Below are 21,984 nucleotides of genomic sequence, written 5' to 3' on the forward strand. Positions count from 1 at the left end.
GTTGCGTTGCGAAAATAAAAGAGCCCTTTTATCAACAAGATAATGCTGCAGACTAGTAGCAAAAACGAAAGAAAAAAAAGAAAAAGAAGCGAACAAGAAAAACCTGGTTGGTTGCACATCTTAACCTCATAGAGAATAAATGGACACATGTCAAGGCCAGACTGGTTGACAGAAAATCTGGGGTCAATGATTAGTTGAGGAAAGCTGACAGAGAAGAAAGGAACAGCAAGGCTGCCACACCCTGTCAATGGTTTTTCACAAGGCTTGTTCAAAAGGCTGCCTTTTTATGACAAAAGATGAGGGAAATGCTTTGCATTAATAAAAATCCTTATTCATACAGACAATGCTTATTTCGCTACACAAATAAGTAATTATGAAAAAGAGAAAAAATATCAGGTTAACCTAATATGTTTTTATCTAGGAGAGCTGCACACTGAGAGTATATGTATGGGTGTCTTACAGAGGAAGAAAAACAAATGAAATAAAGGTTGTTGTTTTTTTTAAAGAATACATAGATATTTTTTGTTCTTACGGAACATGGTCATGTACTGTCGAGCATTGAGGTTCCAGTAGCCCCAGTTTGTCCGGTAGCCGTGCAGCATTGCATATTCCTCATGATTGTAAGCTGGTTCTGTCCCAAAAGTGTCGATCACTCGAATATGACATCTGTAAAGATGTAAAAAAAAACAACATTAAAAAAACAAATTCTGCTTTTCTCTCATGTATGAAAAATATTAGGAATAATTTGTTACAATCATTATGAACAGAATAATACCAGGACAACATGACAATGATAACACAAAACCCTGTTGCTATGGACGTTGTTGCAGTGACAATAAAATGTGTCAAATTAGTGCATAATCATCATGAACACTGTCCAACATTAATAAGGATATGAAGGCTGTTATTAGACAATTGTTAGATAGCACTGATTCTTTTTTTGTGTCTTGTATTTCACTTCAACTTTTATGATTTATGAAATTTGTTCATGACTTTTGCATTTATTGTCATTTGTCTTACAGCAATTTTTGCTGACAGCGATCTCAACCGTAAATACATGGCACACAAAGTGGTTATAATATACACTTAAGATTGAATTAAAGTGAAATTGCATCACAACGGCTGTCAAAAGTGGTAAAAAGACAGTAACAGTGACTTAGAAGCACATATAACAAAATCCGCAAATGGCAAGTTGAAGTGAAGTTTGATGGGAATGGGGAAAAGGTTGGAGGTTGGAATTGTGATAGGGCACGGAGTTTCCAGGTGAATGCTTAGTAGCTCAGCACTGAAGCTGAGGCTACGCACAAACACACGGGCACAGACACAGGCACGCATGCGCACACATACACGCACAAATGCACGGGGAGGGAAATAATGTGTGTGTGTGTGAGAGAGAGAGAGAGAGAGAGAGAGAGAGAGAGAGAGAGAGAGAGAGAGAGAGAGAGTGGGTGTGAGAGTGGGTGTCCAGGGGGATTAACAAGAGATATAGCTTGCAGAGTCAACTTCCTTGCAGATAATTGTGTGTGTGTGTGTGTGTGCGTGCGTGCGTGCATGTCTGTGTGTCTGTGTGTGTCTGTGTGTGTGTGTGTGAATTCATGATTGCTGTAATAATACATCTGATATTTTTTTCCACATATTTCTACCAATAAGCCAGAAGATGTAATAACCTTGAGCAGTCCAAATCATTTTTTTTTGGTCTTTAGATTGTCAGGTTACTGAATACAAAACAATCCTGAATATCTCATCAGAGCTGGATTAGAGTGGTAAACTAGTTGTTTTCATATTTTGCTGTTTACTACAAACTTGTAGATAGACTGTAAGAGAGTTAAAACCACTAGGGAAGGCTAAAAGAAGGGTTTGCCAGATAACGTGCCAACCCTGCTGTTACTGGTAGCAATCAAATATTAAATACATCCCCCAACATTCTGAATAAAAGCTGGTGGAAGTCCAGACAATGCTCCATTGAAGCCGCTCACTGAGAGGGAATTGGTTTCGCTGTCATTTTGATGATGTATTTTGTACTGCTCTTTGGTCATCAGTGGAAAAGTGATTTGCACTTTGATTTTTCTGACAGACATACCCGTGTTAAAACTGCACAAGAAGAAGGGGTCATCTTTTCTACAGTCAAGTTGAGCTGTATCAATTTCCCAAAAACTCACATCAAAATTCTATCAAAAATGTATTGTTCAGAATTCTATTTCTCAGTGCTGCATTCGGTATGGTGTTCAGACTTCTGCTACACTGAAATACTTGGGTGATGAGATTACATATTCACAAGTTCTTTAATAGAGAAAATATATTTGTTTAACGGTGTTTCAGGATGGTTGAGCTAGAGACCTTGGTCCCATGTGATAGATATTTTGGTCACTGACTGCAATGATATGTAACAACTCATGAATTATTAATTACATGCGTTAGTTTCACATGCCTCTGTGCTGTCTGTCTTCCTATTTCTAACCAACCTGTGGTGTCACACATCGGCACTTTAAAACAGTGAAAATGTGTCTGTCCACAGGTAAGAGGTCCCGAAGGGGGGAGGGAAAGAAGTGGAAGAACAGGGGGTAAGTGGAGGATTAGCTGACTAGAATATTGATCAGAGTGTGGGCAAATAAGGGTTAAATGGCTGTGTGAAGTTCTACAATCAAACATGTTGTCACCCTCAGTTCCAGGTTTAGTCCCAAGGGGAAAGAAGAATATAGAAATCATCTTGCAGTGAATTTCGACATACTTTATCCATTTTGCCATAAAACCTATGCATTCAATACATACAACCATCCATCAGCTAAATGCTAACATCTGGAAGAAACATTTCATATATTAAATGGATGGTGACATTTTTTAATTTAAGTTATCTTTATTTTAACAGGTGAATCTTACTGAGATTTCAAATGTTTTTTTTTACAAGGGAGTCCTGGCCAAGACTGGCAGCAATACACAGAGTTTCATAAAAACAGACATATGTATACAATTATAACAACACCATAATGGCAGTCTGTATTTGATTATGGGTCATAGACGTGTTTAATGTTTAATTTATGATGGAAAAACTGCCAAGTGTATCAGCAATGCATTTATTAGGAAGATTTTGCACAGCAACATGCTCGTTTTCTGACATTTCTGACATCTACATTGAATTCACAAAATTCTGCCTATGTTGCAGGCACAAGATGTTCAAAGGGGAATGATATGTCTTCCACTTGGATGTTAGAAAAGCATTCATAATGTGCCCACATCACACCCAATACAGCAACACTGTGAGAGATGCAGTGCCATGTAATAAGAACTTATTACCTTGTAGGATTGATACATTTTCCTAATCCTAATCAACACACTAGTGACATACATATAGGATAATTTAATGATATAAAACTGTAGGTTTTTCACCATTGCTTCATCATTTGTTTTTTTTTGTAGAGACTGGTGCAGACCCACAACATGTTGAAGAGATCGCATATCTCATTTGGCCTGGGAATACCGTGACATTCCCGTGGGACTTGGGATACGTGGAATGTCTGGCCAGGTCTTCCACTGGTTATGACCTTACTGCAGGCAATTGGAAGATAATGTTGGATGGATAGAGGAGAAATACTAATGGGGTATTCTGCTGTGTTTCTGTTGAAGGAGGTCCCAGCACAAGAAGAAATTGATGACAAACGTAGCAGTACTGTACTTCAGCTCTCACTCTGCATTTATTCCAGCATGTTAGAGAAGGATGGATGTTTTTAACATAGTTATTGCCCCTCAAACATAAAGCCCTTTCTATTTCATTACTTATATTTATTTAAATTGACTTATAATGTATTAAAGTGTGTTAAAATAAAAATTGTGTGCTCTAATCGAATGCTCTAAGCCTTAATTTGGTATCTTAATAATAATAATAATAATAATTACTACTTTATTCATCCCTCTTGGGGAAATTCGTTTTTCCTTTTTTCTTTTTCATTCTTTTTCTTACAACTTTACTGATTGTAGCTATTTGCTAATGTATTTAGGCCTATGTTAAGACAGACACAAAACCTTGGTTAATCACTAGGAAATAAACATATATTTTTAATAATATTTTTTTTTCTACAGTGCTTCAACCATTTGCTGATTGTGTAGATCTTTACAATTCACTTTTCTTCTTTTGTTTTCTCCACATCATGTCACTCACCACGTGGAGCTAGCCTCCACGGCTGCTTTCCACTTTTTTGCTTGCTTGGTTGCTTAGAAGAAAAAAAGACATGTTTTAAGTTTGGCAGCCTCTCTCAAATCTCCCTAATATTTTGCATACTCTTCAGTATGTTGAGTTGAGTAATAATGTTTGATGTGGTCCTTGTGCGCAACATTTTTTTCAGTGCATGTGAGCCACAGAGGAGTACCGCTGTGCTCCAAAAAATAAAATCTTTCACTTTTTTCAAAATTGTCTGAGCTTGTCGCCAACCTTTCTCTTCACGGCAGGTTTTGAGAGAGATACGATGGGCTGGGTGACAAAAAAAACGTCTTTAATGACACATGTAAGTCCTCTGCACCTTGCACTGGGTGACAGGATATATTTTCTTTCCACTTGGTGTCACTCTAGAATCAACCAAGTGACTCATGTTGCTATTTCGCATTGTCAAGTCAAGAAAAAAGTATACAAACATGAAAACTAAGTTTTGCTGAAGGGGTTTCTGCATTTTATAATGTGAAAGTTCATCGACTCCTTTCGAAATGCAGCATTGAGAAAAATAGTCTTTCTTCTGTTCATTACTTATTCACTGTTTAACAGACACTGTGAGTAAATCACTATGCAGAACCCATTAGTCTGATTTGGTCTGATGTGGACCTAATTGAGCTCTTATTATCCTGTTGACATCAAGCAGTGGTGGATATTATCAAACCTTTTTTGAAATTAGGGTCACCATTTTTTTTTGCAAAAACAGAACAAAACATCCAGATTCAAGCACCGTCCATCTGTCCAATCCATCCATCCATCCATCCATCCATTCATTCATTCATTCATTCATTCATTCATCCATTCATCCACCCTTAAAATAACCCCAAAGATGACATAATTCGTTAAGTAACACCTCTGAAATTAACTTTGTTAGTGATGTATCATCAACGAGTCACCAGCTTCTAGGATGCTCCCGTTACTCCTAATATAGGTTTTTTGTTTGCTTATTTTTTGCAAGCATTCCTCTACATATCTTTCCCAGTCTACCTCTTCCAGAGCAGTAAGTTACACATGCAGAGGGAATCAATATGCCAGTCCTATTATCGAATGAGTGAGTGTGTTTGAAGACTATCTGCTATCAGCATCTTTAACAGGAGTGCACACGCGCACACACACTCACAGAGAAATGGAAACATGGAAAGAAACACTTGACAGCACTGTGTTGTCCAGACATAATAAATGAATGTAGATGTCAGTGGGAACATAAAACAAAAGTAATTAAAGCGAGCTGAAGGGCCCCAGAGCAAAGAGCACTTGATTAATGATGCCTTTCAGGGCACAACTACAGACTGGTCTAAAGTCTGAAGAAGTGCAGGAGGTAGAGCGAGACAAGGGGGGGTGAGAGAGACGGGTAAGCGTATCATTGAACTGTACTGAACCACTGGGGGGAGAGTGTAGTTGCTGGTTTAAATTGATGAAGCATTAAGACACAACTTACTGGAAACTGGAAAATGTAAAATAAATGCCGATATAAGGTAGATCAATAGAAATGAATGTTTTATATTATAAATATGCAGCTATTGCAAATAAGCTTTTTATATAATCGTACCATAGCTCTAAATACCACAAAGTAAATATCCTCAACATGCTTTTTCCCCATGCGTTCTCTCAGTAAAGTAAGTAGAGATGTTGCTTGTTCTGTCTTTGAAAGCGAGCATTCCGATAGCTCCCTCACAGTAAGCTTCTGAAGAGCAAACAAAAGACCCTCTCTCACAAAGAATAAGAGTCACATTCTGTTAGGGAAAGCAGAAATCAAGACTCCGCGATGTAATGACGGAAAAAAGAACTGCAGACATCAGCAAGCAATTAGGTGCAGACTGCTTGGCAGAGATGCATCGGGTCTGGGTGGAATCGTGGGACTTTGCGCAAGCAAAAAGGAGAGACAGCCAAACAGGTTGTGTGTGTGTGTGGGGGGGGGGGGGGGATACCTCGCCAGCTCACATGAAATGCATTAGTCTCTCTCATAATTGGATTTTAAAAATACATGGAGTGGTTTGTGTGGTGTCAGGCTGACTCAAGACACCTTATACTTTGATTTTGTGGTATCTCTTTATCTGTTTGCTCTTTCTCTTTTGTCGCCAACCTCATCCCTAATCTTTTATGGGTTTTCCTCTATTTCACTTTTATTTGTCCTCCTCAAATTTGGTATATTCTTTCATTCTTCATATTTTCCTTTTAGTCTTGCCTAAACAAAGGAAAACAAAATCCCAAATGGCGTTGTCACGTACGGGGGGAGGGGGAGGTGTAGGCAAAGATGGTAGTTTATTGGACCAGGACATATGAGAGTGTTTTGAAGTGAATTTCTGAGGCAGACCTCTAAAGATAACAAGGGTGTGTCTCTCAGACCTCTGCTGGGTTCTGCAGCTGATTTTTCTTTTTTTCTTATTTTCAAATGCACTGTGGCACTTTAAAATGATAGTTTTGTGTATTACTTTACTGTTTTGTTGCCTAGGTCTCGGGGCTGTCATGGCCTACTTTCCAAGTTGTTCCATCTTTGTAGCAGTGCCAAAAGCCATTAAGCATACTTTTGTAAGCACATAAAAAAACCAAGCCTGTTTCTTTCAGCATCTCCCTAATGTTTCATCTTTCTCGTGAGGCAGACGTCTTCTGCCATTTTCTTCTCTGTCTTCCTGTCTCATCTTTTTTCTGTGTTTAATCACCACCTTCCTGTTGACATTCAGCCTCTGAGTGTAATAAAACAATGGCAAATATAAGCTGGGGAGACATGGTTTGATTTTAAATTGGTGTACAACATCAATTGATGTTTTGCATGTGTACAACAATTACAAAAATTGAGGGGTTTGGTACATACAAGTCAATATGCTTGTATGTTGAATTGTGTGCCTTTAATTGGATATTACAGGTTAACATGTTAACAAGAATGAGTTATACTTAGGAATATTGACAGGGTCCCTGATAATGATCAGCAACAGTTAATCCATAAACACAGACAATAAAACTAATACTAAAATTCAACCACACATACAATAGAAAATAAATCCACTAACTTGTGTTTCTTGAGTGAGAGCCCCATGTGTTGCTTCATCTGCTGAAGTCCATGGTAGTCGGTGTAGATGAGGTCAAAAGGCAGCGGTCCAGTCAGCGGGCAACTGCCTCTGCCTGGGGGCACACCGAGGAATCTGCAACACACACGAACAACAATCCCACAATGTTCAGGCAAGCATGAGAACATGTCAGAAAAAGAGGAGAAAAGAAGTTGTGAGCACACAGGCTGCACTACAGCCTGCTGATATTTATGGAATAATGAGTCACAGGTCATGCTTTAACCTGCAGGTTCCAGGTACTGGTGCTGGTTATCTGAGAAGAGAAAACTTTGGATCCAAATGTCAGGTAAGTGTCTGACAAAAATGTTCCAAGTAACTTTTTTTTTCCTTATAACTTTCAGAAATAAATTGTATCCAGTGGTCTGTTTTCTCATCCTCTCATCATACTTGTACACATCAAAAGTGTTTGGAGGGTTTTTCCTGCTTCATGGTACCCATTTCATTTCACCGCCAGTAGCCACAACACCTTTGAAATCTGAAAGAAGAGGCTGGTACTGGGGACATAATGGATCTATTTAGAATTAGAAATGATGTTACACAAAAAGTGAGTTTTTGAGGCATCATAGAAATACGTTATAGTGGATCTAATACTGGTGCATCAAACCTGAATCAATGCATTTGTGAAGTGAACCTGCTGCCCAGTCACCACAGACGAGCAAATCCAGTAAACAAGTACATCAAATCAGCTCACGCTGTTGGTGTTCAGGCATTAATTGCAGCAAAAATGTCAATATTGACAACATTTTGCTTTGTGCTTTGGAATATGATTTGATCTCACCTGCTCCCATTTGATGCCATGCTTGCTAAGGATTTTACGTTGTTGACAAAAGGACTAATAAATAGTGGAACACATTATGTTGGAGCAGATGTACGCTCTGTAATGCATCAGAGGCAAACATCTGCGACATAGCAAAAGCACAGGCAAAAAGGAGAATAGGTGGCTACGAAACTTCCCTCATGCGACCCTTCAGTCTGCCTCCCCCTATTCTACTAATTGCATGCCTACAGGCCCCTATTGTGTTGCGTGTTTGTTCAGGGGCCTGTATACAACATACTGTATATGTGCATGTCTAACTGTATTAGGTGAGTGTAAAGAGAATTTCCTGTTTCGGGATAAATAAAGTATGATCCTTCTCTTCTATTTCCATTTTGAACTTTGATGTGACAAACAAAACCACACAAACGAACAAACAAACAAAAAAAACCTTGCCAAAAAAAAAAAAAACTTCCCAAAATTCAGCAAGAATCTTCATAACAGTTGATGAAAAAGTGTAAGGCTGTTTTTTCTGAGTGAACATCATCCCAATATCAAATCCATGCTTACCAACATGCTGTGAAGGCAATGCACATTATGCAATCAATATTGTCCTGTGCTTTTTACGTGGGACGGGCCAGACTTGATGTACAAAGTGATTGAGTATTTAAAAGCCCAAACTTCCTCTTGCTGAAAATGGGACAGAATGGAAGAACAAGGCAACAATAAAGAATGAAAGAAGAAAGAACAGAGAATGATCTTTGTGCTACAATTCCGACTGGTGTAAGCAGGATCAGCACCATGGACAGTTCTGTCTTGCTGCATCTCTTTTCTGGTATTGTCTCATTCCTCAGACCTAATAGTTGGTGATATAATGAATCTCTTGTGAAGTTCTATGAAGATTCTCAGTCATCCGTGTAATTCTCTGTGGTTAATAAAGTTGACATTAATCAGCACAGAGATCTTCAGACAGTATTCATATTCCTTAGTGTTTTATAGTTTATTTCTCATTCTGTCACCGGCACCTTCCCTGCACGCTCAGTCATTAACTCCTGCTGTCATATTCATCAACATCTGCAATAGAGAAATTCATTGCATGTATTAATTGCTTGTGATATATGTACATAAAAGGAAAACGACCATTATAACTATATTCATCCATTAATTATTAAAATATTAATGTTCCTGTGTGCCACTACCTCCCTATGATTCATCACCTCTCTCCCAGCTACCACTCTTTTAATATAGAGTTGAGTTCAGTTCATCCACACATATGAGCAACACTAGCAATCTGTGGGTCCAACACGTTGGTCGAGACAGAAATAGCAAATGAGTCCTACAGTCTCTAGCTTTAACATGAGGTAATTAGCATTGAGGAAACATCTGGACTGTTGGCTAGATTGCCATGTGTTCATGTGACCAGCAGACTGATATCAACCATTTTGTAATCCCATGGTAGTGGGATTAACTTTGAACTGAATAAACAAATTAAATCTTCAGAGCAAATTAAATCAGAGTTACCAAAAAGGTTAACTTGCAAATGTCAGCCTGGTAAATGCAAAGTTAACATAGCAGACGTTCCAAACAAAAAATTAACTTTTAACACGTGTCACAAATGTCAGTGATTAGCTCAAGACAGATTGTGTCTAAGCCTCAAAGTGCTTTTGAGTATTTGTGGCATTATTTTTTAAGGAGTAACAAGGGAATCTAGCCAGCAGGAAGTGACTGCTACCTATTTGAAATTATGTCTACAAATGCCACTTGTGCCAATTGGAATCATGTGGAAAATGCTGTGTTGCCTTACACACTTTCATCAGCTGAAAAACCCGAGTGGTTTAGCATGAGCAGTGTCAGCTGAAAAGGCAGAATGCCTGTGAAAGGCAGTAAACTTAATCAGCAGAAAATTCCGTTTGAGTGACAGACTTGTAAATCAAATCAAGTCAAATCAACTTTATTTATAAAGCACTTTTCATACAAAAACACGCAACACAAAGCGCTTGTAGTGAAATACTATTTTAAAATAGCCATCTCACTTAATATTGTCAGATTCGTAGGATTTTCTAAATGTAGAATATGCAAGAAGTCAAGTATTTTAATTCTGTTGTCTGTTGTCATCCTGTTTGCTGAGCTACTCAGTCAAAAAAATAGAGGACAATATGGATGGCACTTTGGGTCAAATGCAAGAGCACATGATGAAGACAAATTCATAAAGACAGTTGTGGCATTTACAGTTTGAGGCAACACTTTTATAATGTGCCAAAATGATAAAGACCACAAGCATGTTCTTCAAATGATTTGAGTGAAAATATAATATATCACTATTTTCATTTCTCTTTCTTGTATCAAAGTTAAAAATCTCTACCTGAATTTAAGTGAAAAATATTAATAAGAAAAATAACAACAACAACAGAAAAGTTGTGGTTTGGCTCAAAGTTCAATTTAAGGTATGTTTGTGGATCAGATAGCATCAAATAAGTGAAGATCAGTTTAATCAAATTCAAGCCCAACATCACTGGGGCTTTCTGGCAAAACATAATTCAAAGAAACAGGATGAAAATAGCTTCATGCGTATAACGTCTGGGTGCTGTGCAGAATTAACAACAACAGATGGTCAACAGAAACTGGAAAGAGATTAACTGATATGTCTTTGTGTGTGCGTGTGTGTGTGTTCAATATGTGTGTTAATGCATAGGTCAATGTGTATGAAGACCTACAAGGCATACATTGATGCACTCACACACACTGTGCAGACCAAACAAAAGACGCTATTGCATATGGTGTCCCGTTCCATATCCTTGTTTCACTCATTTTTCAACTTATTGATCAACTGAGGTCCTTTTTGTTGTCATGCCGACAAATTTGTTATTGGATATCTGACCTGTGACCTTTTCTGAGACAGATGAAAGCGAAGGCTAACGGTGAATGAAATTTTGTGCCGCAAATGGATTTCATTAATGCTCGTTTTACATTGGAATCTTTCCGGATTTGTTGCTCATTCAAAGGGTCTTTTCATAGCGTTTGCAAAGCTGGTTTAATAGAAGCTGTGATAGCAGCTGCTAACCAGTGATATGCAATATTGACAATACTGTACTGACGAAAAATGTTGTAGTTGCATTGGGAATCAAGTGGGAGTATGATGTCCATTCTAATTTACTAGTGTAATGTGACTAAACAATCCATTGCAACCTGTTAGTAGTTTTTAACTGAGTCTCCATGTTTTCCACCAAAGACTATGAGACGTATTTGAAAGACGGAAAGTGGTTCTTGCAAAAGGAATATTTTTCAGGATCATGTAAAATGCCTATTAATCTAGGCAGGCAGATTTCTCTGTGTGCATGAAAGATCAAACAAAATAAAAATCAACACAACCCGACAGAACTCTAAAAAATGTGTGACTGAAATTAGAAGAAATTCTTACATTTTGTTGACCAAAACTGACAATATGAAGTAAGTACTTTGTGTATATATACTACAAGAAATAAGGAAAAATGGTTTTGTGTCTGATCGCTGACATCATGGCCAATATTGGGTGGTGAAAATTATAGCCATCTACACCACCATGGAATAGCATAATGGGATTTTAAGTGGTGTGTGTGGTACCCTTCATTAGTCTTGTTTCCATTAGCATTGTAATGTCTGCCTCATCCTTATAGATAATGGAGAGCTCTCATACCTAAAAGGTCCTTGTCCAACAGTCCTTTCAAAGGAAAGTGTTCTACAGCCCCATTTGAACTTGTTGCAAAAGTTACACCAGAAAATATTTCTAAGGTCCTAAAACTAGACACTACACCAGTACCAACTCCTACTTAGTACTCTTTAAATTAATTATTTCCTTTTAATTAAACTAAATACTTAAACAGGTGCTTAGTAACCTTCAACATGAATTCTTGCTTGCTGATAACTAGAACAGACAAGGACGTAGAGATCTGCAGTCAGACAAAGTGGTTGAGATCGCATCTTGCCACCTCACACATACAGTATATCCATCAGATTAAACTTTATTGTTTTTCAAACATGAATCTCTGCCTTTGGGCTTCAGCAAATCTCATTTATTTGAGGGAATTACAGGAATGTTTTCTTAAAATATGGATACAAGTAATACAATTTTTTTTTTGTCTTGATGTTAGATTTGGGGCATCCATGCAAAATGCAAGGAGTCAAACAAGGAAACATTCCCCCTGTCTGAGTCATCTTCATCTTTTCTAAATTTCCCAGTTTGGGATAGTATGTATGTATGTATCTATCTATCTTCAACATGGAAGTTTGTCTTTTGTCATCATTAGCTCGCTTGTTAAGGTTAGCACGATTAGTATAAAAGGAGATTTTGGGTCTGACTCAAAGTACAATCTAGACTATTTTTAAATTATATTTTTATCATTGCAGGATACAGTAACTGAAATTCAAAGTGTTTTTTTTTTTTTGCCCTCTGTGCTTTGACAGAAATCACATGTAGACATCCCCATAAGATGTATGTCACATCCACTATGTTCAAATTTCTGCAACTCAGACTAATTTATTTTTAAATGTATATATACACACACCCACACACACACACAGTAAGCCCTCGCTTCACGCTTAAAGATGCACGGCTTCAGTACATCGTACATTTTTAGTAGGTAGTCACGTGATACCGTTGGCACATGTATTGGCTGACAGCATCCCTGTGTGAGCTGTGTTCCGAGACTTACAGAAACACTATTCTGTAATACAAAGGTGTTTTAAACAGTCTATAACAGTGTGGTTTAATATCAGCATGGGGAGGGTTTATATATATATTATATATATACTATATATGCAGTATAGCTAATCCGTTAAAAATAAACCAAATGACTTAACTGAAACTCCCGAGGAGCCATTTATCGCAGGACAGTGTTGTTAGAAGCACACCAGTACAAAATGGTGTGGTGATGGAAAGCTAGTAGCTGTCACTGCCTATTGTTGTAATAATATATGCTGTATGCATGGGTGTGAGTGTGTGTGTGTGTGTGTGTGTGTGTGTGTGTGTGTGTGTGTGTGTGTGTGTGTGTGTGTGCCTATTTTTTGCATGACACAAGCGCTGAAAGGCTTTCCAGTAAGCGCTGTCATTGAATGTCATACATACTGTCCTGGCTGACAGTGGGAGGTCGGGGTCAGCAGAGAAAAAAAAAAAGATGGAGGCAGCTGAGACTGGGACAAGCACTGCAGTGTGTGTGAATGTGTGTGGGTATGTTTGTATTATACCAGAAAAGAAGTTTGCCAAATGAAATGATCTGTATTTGTCATCTAATCCAGCTCAAATGTAATTTTTTTTGTAGTGTGTGTCAATGTACAATGACAAGAATAATCTGTAGTATAGTAGTAGTATAGTATTAAATGATTTTGCACTTGTTAAAAATTAAGATGCTAACATTAAAAATATTTCTTTGCGACTGTCAGCAAAGAAAACAAAGTCACCTCTTTTTCAGTATCACAAATATAGTTAGGCCTAAAAATAATGTTCCTTAAACAGTAAATATATGTATTGTTGTGACAGAAATATGTCTGCCAGTACATGCAATTGGCATCTCAGACCACCACCAAAACACATATTCACACACGTACACCAGTGAGTGAAACAAAGTGGGTGAAGTGTCTTTCCCATGCTGGCAAATAATGTTTTGCAAATGTTTACAAATTTATCAAAAAGGAAAAAAAATACACAGATAAGTACTTTACATGTAATCTGTCTGTCTGCCTGTCTGTCTCTTACCGACATAGACAAATACTCTGCATAGGCGCCCTTTAACAAAGCCAGTTCCTACTTTGTCTATCAACACATCAAGCACTCTGCACTTTTCCCTTTGTCAGCATCTTTTGATCTAATCCCAGTAAATCAAGAAGAATAAGAGTCTACATTGCTTGTGACTGAGGAAGTCAAGGGAATTGAAAATGCAGCTCATATATTGATGGATGTACATGTGAGACGAAAGAGCATATATACAGTACATGAATAAGAACACACAGGGTGGGACATGCTTTTGTTAACATATACCTCAGCAGACACCCTTAATTTCACACTTGCACACATGATGCAGATAACATCAATTCATTTTGTAACCTGTATGGGAATGAAACAGTAGGTAACGGCTGCTCTGAAAATCACCAGACACATGCCTTTCAAGTGTAGAGAGAACGCATGAATATAGATGAATGTTGAGGAGCACTCAGCTCAAGTCAAGTGGCTGCAATGGATACAGAGTCCATTCAACATGTCATCTCTCAGACATTCAGACACAGACACAGACACATACAACCAAAGAATATTGTCATATTATTACTGTACTGAGTTGGCAGGACAAAAGCAGTAACTGAACTAATTTTTATTGATGTGTTGAGACCACTGACCCTCTGCAGTTGCACTGAGCTGACTGAATTGCATTGAAACTTAACAAACGAAAGGCATTGAGTAGTACTGGTTACATTACTCTTTCATCGCCCCGGATTTCTGTCTCGTATTTTATTCAACTGATAATAATGAAAATGAATGTCTTTCCATTTAATGAAGCAGGTTTGTCAATTTAACCCATAGGTGCCAAATCTGTGCCCACGGTACAACAGTAAAAAATACATTTCTTTTCCATGTGTGTCAGTAACATTCAAGAAAGTCATTAAAATTTCAGATTTTCTTTGCTTGCTTTTTTCATGTCAAAATCAGAAAAAAATCTTTCTTTAAACTATAATTGTTTTAATTGTTGTTTCAATTCCTTTGGTATGGGATGCCCTCACTTCCCTCTGGGGAGAGGGAAGTGAGGGCATCCCTGCTGAGACTGCTGCCTTCGTGACTTGGCTCTGAATTAAATGGTTGAATATGGATGGATGGATGAATGGATGAATAGATGGATGGATGATATTTTATTAGTGTGAGTTTTGGAAGAAGAATTAGCTGTTTGGCCTGGATGCTTGTTGGTAATACAGACTGCGTGAAAAGTAAGCTTGGTGTCGACCAATGTTTTAAAAAACAAAAAGCTCCAATGTCAAACTGAGTCTGTCTCTGACAATCAATCATTTTTAAGCTATCAGGAAAGGGATGCTGTCAGCATCACTGAGCAAAATATTTTCAGCTCCCCTGCTAACTCTGAACAACTCAAAGAAATCCTTGTGATGTTGAGTTGAGGTACAACACAATTATCCCTTGGCTTTTTCTCAAATCCTGTGTAGTCTCTCTTCGGGTTAAACTAGCAAGCATTGTCTTTGCAACAAGAAAATAATCATTTGGAGGAGAAACAAGACTAAAAATGAAAAAGGTAAGACTTAACATTTATGATACAGATAATTAATGATGTAACTATTGATATTTCTATAATTCATGACTGTGTTGTTTCCCAGCATCAAAATTGATGACACCGTGCTTACTCTGCAGATGCAGCATACTAATTTGTCAATCGTGCTCATGCACCAATGCACTGAAAACAAATTAAGAAGCATTATGAGGATCATAATCTTCCAAGCAAAAGCTCATTGTGACTCTCAATTAAAGGACTTCCATCCCCTTCTCTGCATTATGTATGACATTTCTGTAGCTCTTTCACTGTTATTCCACATTGTAAGCAGTCCAACTTAGTTCAACATTAACTTAGGCAATGTATTTTAACATCAAACCAGCCATCAAAATGAGAAGTTTGATAAACACTATCAGACAATAATAGGTCAAGATGTTCACATTCTTCTCTATATTTCTTTTACTTTTTCCTTGGGCAACATCTTATGAAAAATGATATTAAATGATAAAAAGAAGTCAATCAATGTCTGATAGCTTTGGTTTAGGCTTGGCCCATAGTGTCCGCAGGCCCAAAAAATACCCAATACACACCTTTTCTCTCAGTCATGGCCTCACTGTTTGTCTAACTTCAGTTTTTTTTCTTCTCCTTATTATATTCAGTCACAGACAAATGTGTTTCCTCTCCAGCCAGAAGAGATTGAGATTCCTCGGCCTATGGGCTGGTAATGACAACTGAATCCACATGGATGAAAACATATGGATGTACTATATCTGCAAGTTAGACGAAAGAAGTCTCTTTTTTATGTGTGTCTGACTTGCATCATTCAATGGTCAAGCAGACAAGGGATCTTACAAACTCTACAATACACTATGTAGCTTCTCTGTGATTGTATGAGTTAACATAGTTGCAATCATAGTTGCAATTGTAATTGTCGGTGTTCGTTAGTTCATCCATTCGTCCGTTAGTCCATCAAATACCTTGGCAACCATTGCAGATAGAAAGATGAAACAAAAAGCACATTACTTGGGCAGCAAAGGGGATGGAAATGAGATGATGACCTTGACCTTGAGAAAACTAGGTCACAGTCAAATTTAAACTTGTGTGTATTTTTTTGCACATATCTCAGGAACCGAATAAGATGGAAAGACGAAACAAATGGCGATACATTCAGGGAGGCAAGGGGATGAAAATTGGACCACAACCTTCACCTTGAAAATCTGGTCAAATTTTCACTTTTATACCTTTTTAGGTACACATCTCTAAAACCTGATGAGATATAATCACAAAACAAAAAGCAACATTTTCAGGAAGCCAGATGCACAAAAAGGTGATGATGACGTTCATCTTTGGAAAATTGTGAATTCAGGGGTGTTGGGAAATGTTGCAGTCTCTGACTGCCTTGTTGAAGATGCTGTTGTACAATTGAGTACATTGTATGGCATCACAAGGTATAAGGATTTATTTCAGACAAAACTGGCCCCATGATAAAAGTATTACCTTACAATACTGCAGACACTATACACTCTGGCTTGTACTAAATCACCCAAAGATGAACAAGCAGTAGCTTGTTCCAGTTTTAATACTGAAATCCATTTTTGTCATGCCTACCAATTAGAAGTAATATTGTGTACAGATGTGAATCAAACAAACAACAGTATTAAAAGACTGCTGTTATTTCCTTCCGATGTTCAAATGTAAGACAAAGGGTAAGACATTAACCTACCTGTGTGTATGTGGTTAGTGTTTGTTCCTTTGTAGAAGGTTAGAGACAACACTATGGATTGATGAAAGGCTGTACAAATCTGGGATGTTGCTAACAAGCACATTGATTTGAGCTTAGAGGAGAAGAACTGGAGGACGGAAAGACAAAAAAAATAGGTAAGAAAGCTCAAGGCAAGAAAGGAGGACAGGAAATAAAAACTACCAAGAGGAATATAGTGCAGGTAAACTATCTAGATCCTGTTACAGTACTCTTATAATGTAAAATATTGTACAGTTACATGGTTTTTACTCACGCAGAGCAAAATCTTGTAAGAGCAAGATTTTCTTTTGGCAGTTTTTTGAGATGAAAGTAATTTTGCAGGTATTTAAACTCCTGAAAAGTTGTGTACACATTGAGAATCATCAGGATACACATTTTAAGTAAAGCACTGAAAAAAAATATTTAGTCCAATTCCACCACTGGAGAAGTGTGTTGACTTTTGGTTTGTTGCTGCTAACATAGACATTTTCAGCAGAGCAAGTAATGCAGGCGAGCGTAGCACTTACTTGCATGTTTTACTTTTCAAACAAAGGGAAGAACTGCATAACCAATGCACGTGCACGCGCAAGTGCGCCCATGCACACACACACACGCACACAAACCAAAGCACTTGCACTGCTCCTAAAACCGACTTGTATTATAGTAAGACTGTATACTAATATTACAGTAATATTGTTTCTCTTAAAGATAGATTCACCTCTTCCTTTGGGAGTATCATGCGTGTTGAGTTCAATCGAACAAAAAGATCACATACACAATCCCTTGGTAGCTTAACATCCTCCCTTCATATCTGCAAGAACAGTTCACATCGCAGAGTTCGAGTAGGTTTAATAGAAAATGCATTTTTCTTCAAAATTACTTCAAAGTATATAGTTCTCTTTTGAGTCTGCTGCTTCACAAATTCTGTACCATGAAAACTTTGGTGGCTGTCCGCTTGCATAATAAAGTCAGAAAATGCTAAGTTAACAGGAAATAAGAGAGAGCAATTCCACCACTGCAGGAGAAGTGTGTTGACTTGAAAGATAAAAGAAAGTGAGAACAGTCTAATTTTCATGGAGAAGAACGGCAGGCGAGACCAGATTATTAAAGCAGATACCTGTGTGTACTCTGAGTGCGGTTTTGTTTCCGATTTGGGTAGGGTATAATGGAGGGATGCCAGTTCACCTCCTGCACTTGAGAAAAACACCAAACCTCATTAGTTGCTCCTTTGGCACTGCTGTGTGTGTGTGTGTGTGTGTGTGTGTGTGTGTGTGTGTGTGTGTGTGTGTGTGTGTGTGTGTGTGTGTGTGTGTGTGTGCTTTCAGGCACGCTTAAGCCTTTATGTGTGTGAAAATGTTGATTGTAAAAAGGAATTTCCCCATTTCTTTAAACCAACCACATATTAACATCAACTGCTTATTTTGCTTATTAGATTGGTAATATTTTTGTGACAAAATGCTATTTCTTATATGAAGGTGTGTGTGTGCGGTGTATTTGGCTTCGAATTTTTACGCGTTTAGAATCTGCCCGACATCACATTTAACAAGGTCTGGACAGATTCCTCTGATGTTGAGGAATAGATGAAAGCAACAGATGAAATTGAAGCACCTGAAGGAAAAATGTGTCCACATAGTGAGCTGCAGTACAAATATGGTCCAGTTAGAGACTGTCAGAGACCAAAATACTCAGGAAAATAAAATGTACAACTGAAAGAATCTGATTTACCAATCCAAATATATAAAGCATTACATAACTTCTGTGGGTAGCTCTTTCTGCATTAATCTATTGGGTTATGCAAGCCATTTCTGGGTCAAGTCACTAGATTTATAGCAATGGGCTTATGATGCAACCCAGCATTCGTTCTTTTGATACACAGTTATGGTACTTGCACACATGATTCATGAGTACATATGTAGCTCAATTGAACTGATTTACGCTCAAGGGTCTCACGTTTAACTAGCAATACAAATAAACAGTGTAATAAAAAGTTTTTAATGACAAACCTTCCCAGCAAACAAAAACGTCTAGAGACTTACAGTTCTGTGCTCCTGTGATTATATATGAAATTGAAAAAAAAACCCCCAACAACCCCAAAGCAAAACAATAAATGTAAGCATGACTTACGGTCAGTGGTCTTTCTGTAAACATTTTTAAAAAACGGTGGTGGTGGTGGAGGTGTCTTCTCCGGGGGTTTATGGGGCCAATCATTTCATTTATATTTCAAAATAATTATATTTTAAAACCACGAAATTAATTATGTACTCAAAGAGTATACATTAATGTTTAAGGTTTCAAATAATCCTACCATTGCTTTTGACCAAGCAATGGCGGGACGTATCAGAGTTGTATTTGCCCCCATGGCTGCACTGTGGCTACAACCACACCTACTGCAAGTAGGTAATTCATTAAATTCTGAATACATTTAGAATAATATGAATTACTAGCTAATTACTGCCCATCAATTCCCATCGACAAAAATGAATGCAGCCACAGGCAAACTCTTGATTAGCAATCTCCTTCTCTTTTAATGCAGTCATAAAATGAACTCTGCTTGCTGTAACTGAGTGAAAATGAGATTAGCTTTTAACTATCTGCTGCTGTTATGCATTGCTGTCCACCTAGTCGCCTCTGGTGACTCTAAGTGAATGGAGAGTAACAACTGGGGCTACTTTTAGTTCTCAAGTGATTCAGTGTTTTTGTTTTATTTTCTTCTTCCCACACCTTGATCTTGGAGATTTGGTCATGTTGGCTAAGCAGCACATTTACTAGTACTAATAAGTAAATTATTCATTCATCCATTCCCATATCTTCCCTGCATCTTCCGCCAAAGCGGGTCGGGGTGCTGGAACCTATCCAAAACGACTGGGGGCGTGAGGCAAGGTACACTCAGGGCAAAACTCCAGTGCACCGTGGAATCACAAGGAGACACGAACACGCTCACACCTACGGACAATTTGGAAAGCTCTATCCATTTGAAGTGCGTGTCTTTGGAGGTGGGAGGAAGCCGGAGAACCCAGAGAGAACCCATGCAGACACGGGGAGGTTAATGAATTAAAAAACACAATGGGTTTCAATGTACATATTCATGTCTCTTTGTCCTGGAATGTTCTGACGATTTTGAATATGCTCTAAAACAAAAAATAGCTTCCATATTATTTCTATTATTATTATTATTATTATTATCTAAATCACAAAGAGCAAGACTATTGCGGGAATATTATTCAGAGAGGTGGATTCTAACAGTTTTTCAGGGTATTTACATGAATAGATTCATCTAAATGTAGGGAAGAAAATAACCATCACAACATAATTTAGATATGGGGGTGTGGTGTTATTGCTACTGGTATCTTAATTATTTAAATATTATTCAGGCATAGTGTGAAGGGTAAGCCTTCATAATTGGATTAGATAAAACAGATGCCACCTGCTTATCTGCACTGCTAGGAGGAGCTTAGATTGTCAGGGGATTTAACTGGAGAAAGACAGATGCTGATTGAAATTCCTCTTGTTATATGAATATAATGTAATGTCTTAAGTAGTTTGAATAGTTCAACAGGATGTACAGACATTACACTAGATGGGAATGAAAAGATGCTTCACATAAAGGTTAAATGATCCTGGAGAGACTAAAAGTGTAAATGATGGAAGACTGGCTTTTTCAGCAAATGTTAATTGCGAAGGTGGAATGAAAAATGCTGATCATCATTACTGCAGTGTACCGAATATATAGGTATGTCACATATTATTTCCTTTTGTGATAATAATGAAAAAGACAGCATAGTAAACATGACATAACACTAACAAGATCTGCTCATTATAAGAAAATCTGCACATAGCAAGATCATAAACTGATGGTAGCGGCAACAACTCATAACAAGAGCATCCACTCATGACAAGAAGAAACTCTTTAAAATCTGTTGGGTATTTACCTCTTACTTTAGCGCAGAAGAATAAGATGTGTAAAAAGCCCTCCTAAAAAAACTGCCCAGGTCCATAACAATATAATATCAGATATCTACAAATTGTGTAGAACACAGTATGTTAACTGTGATATTTTTGTGTTTTTTTGAAAGATAGTTATAAAACAAAACTAAAAAATTCTGATCTTCCATCATCAATGCTTTAACCATGCATAGATGCATGCACAAAAACACGCACGCACGCATGCACACACGCACGCACGCACAATGTAACTTACTATCAGTAAGACAAAATAGATAAAATTGGGCAGTGGTCTCCATCTACCGTATAACATCCGGAGCCCTCGGCCCCTCCTTGCTGTGGTTTTTGATGTTGGTAACTTAATATGGTAAAACTTTATGAGACTACTGCTAACAATTCTCCCAGTGATAACTTAACCTGCCTAAAGCTACCTTCTGAAATTCCATTTTTAATGTGCTATCTTTCCTGGCCCTTGCTATTTTCTGTTGTGTCAGCAGTGGCAAGTCTTTTAAGCTTTTCTGTGCATATGAACTACAAGCTTCTTGTTCCCAGTCATGTGAAAGATCAAGATTTTGTTCAAACTACTTATAGAATTTGTCACTTAGACTTCTCAGATGCTGAGGAATTAGGTCAGAAAGTGTTCTGCCGACATAAGCCAGGGATCCTATGATCTGCAAAATGTCATCGTGTGTACTGCATCCCAAGTCTTTGAAGGATGTGACTGTTAATAGATCCATATTCCAACATTTCCAAGTAATTTGTAGAATATGAAAGCAGGATGAAATTACAAAACAAGGAACTAACTAATCTAATGAATCATTTTATTTCCATTCATATTAGTATTAATTTTTTAACACTTGCACAAGTACTGTGTGTGTTTGTGCATGTTAGAAGTGAGTGGAGAACACAGTAGACAGGATGGCGCAAAGTCTCAGAACAGAATGAAATAAATTTATCTCCCCACCTATATATTTGAATAAGCTCACCAACTCCACCCACTACCTGTCAATCAAGCGCCCAACCAGTCATGGCGCATCTGCCAGAGG

The 21,984-nt window shown here is 37.7% G+C and overlaps 1 protein-coding gene across 1 annotated transcript in view; it reads right to left on the reverse strand.

Annotated features, from left to right (window-relative positions):
* The window catches only part of LOC137600401 (alpha-1,6-mannosylglycoprotein 6-beta-N-acetylglucosaminyltransferase B-like), a 94,004-nt gene that overhangs the window by 13,712 nt on the left and 58,308 nt on the right, over positions 1–21,984 (reverse strand). Inside the window, exons 9-10 of the mRNA XM_068322012.1 lie at positions 7,207–7,338; positions 533–666 (exon numbers count right to left, since the gene is read on the reverse strand). Coding sequence (XP_068178113.1) covers positions 533–666; positions 7,207–7,338 — 266 coding nt within the window. The remainder of the gene's footprint in view (positions 1–532; positions 667–7,206; positions 7,339–21,984) is intronic.

The sequence above is a fragment of the Antennarius striatus genome, chromosome 8 (genome assembly GCF_040054535.1).
Source record: "Antennarius striatus isolate MH-2024 chromosome 8, ASM4005453v1, whole genome shotgun sequence".
Lineage (NCBI taxonomy): Eukaryota > Metazoa > Chordata > Actinopteri > Lophiiformes > Antennariidae > Antennarius > Antennarius striatus.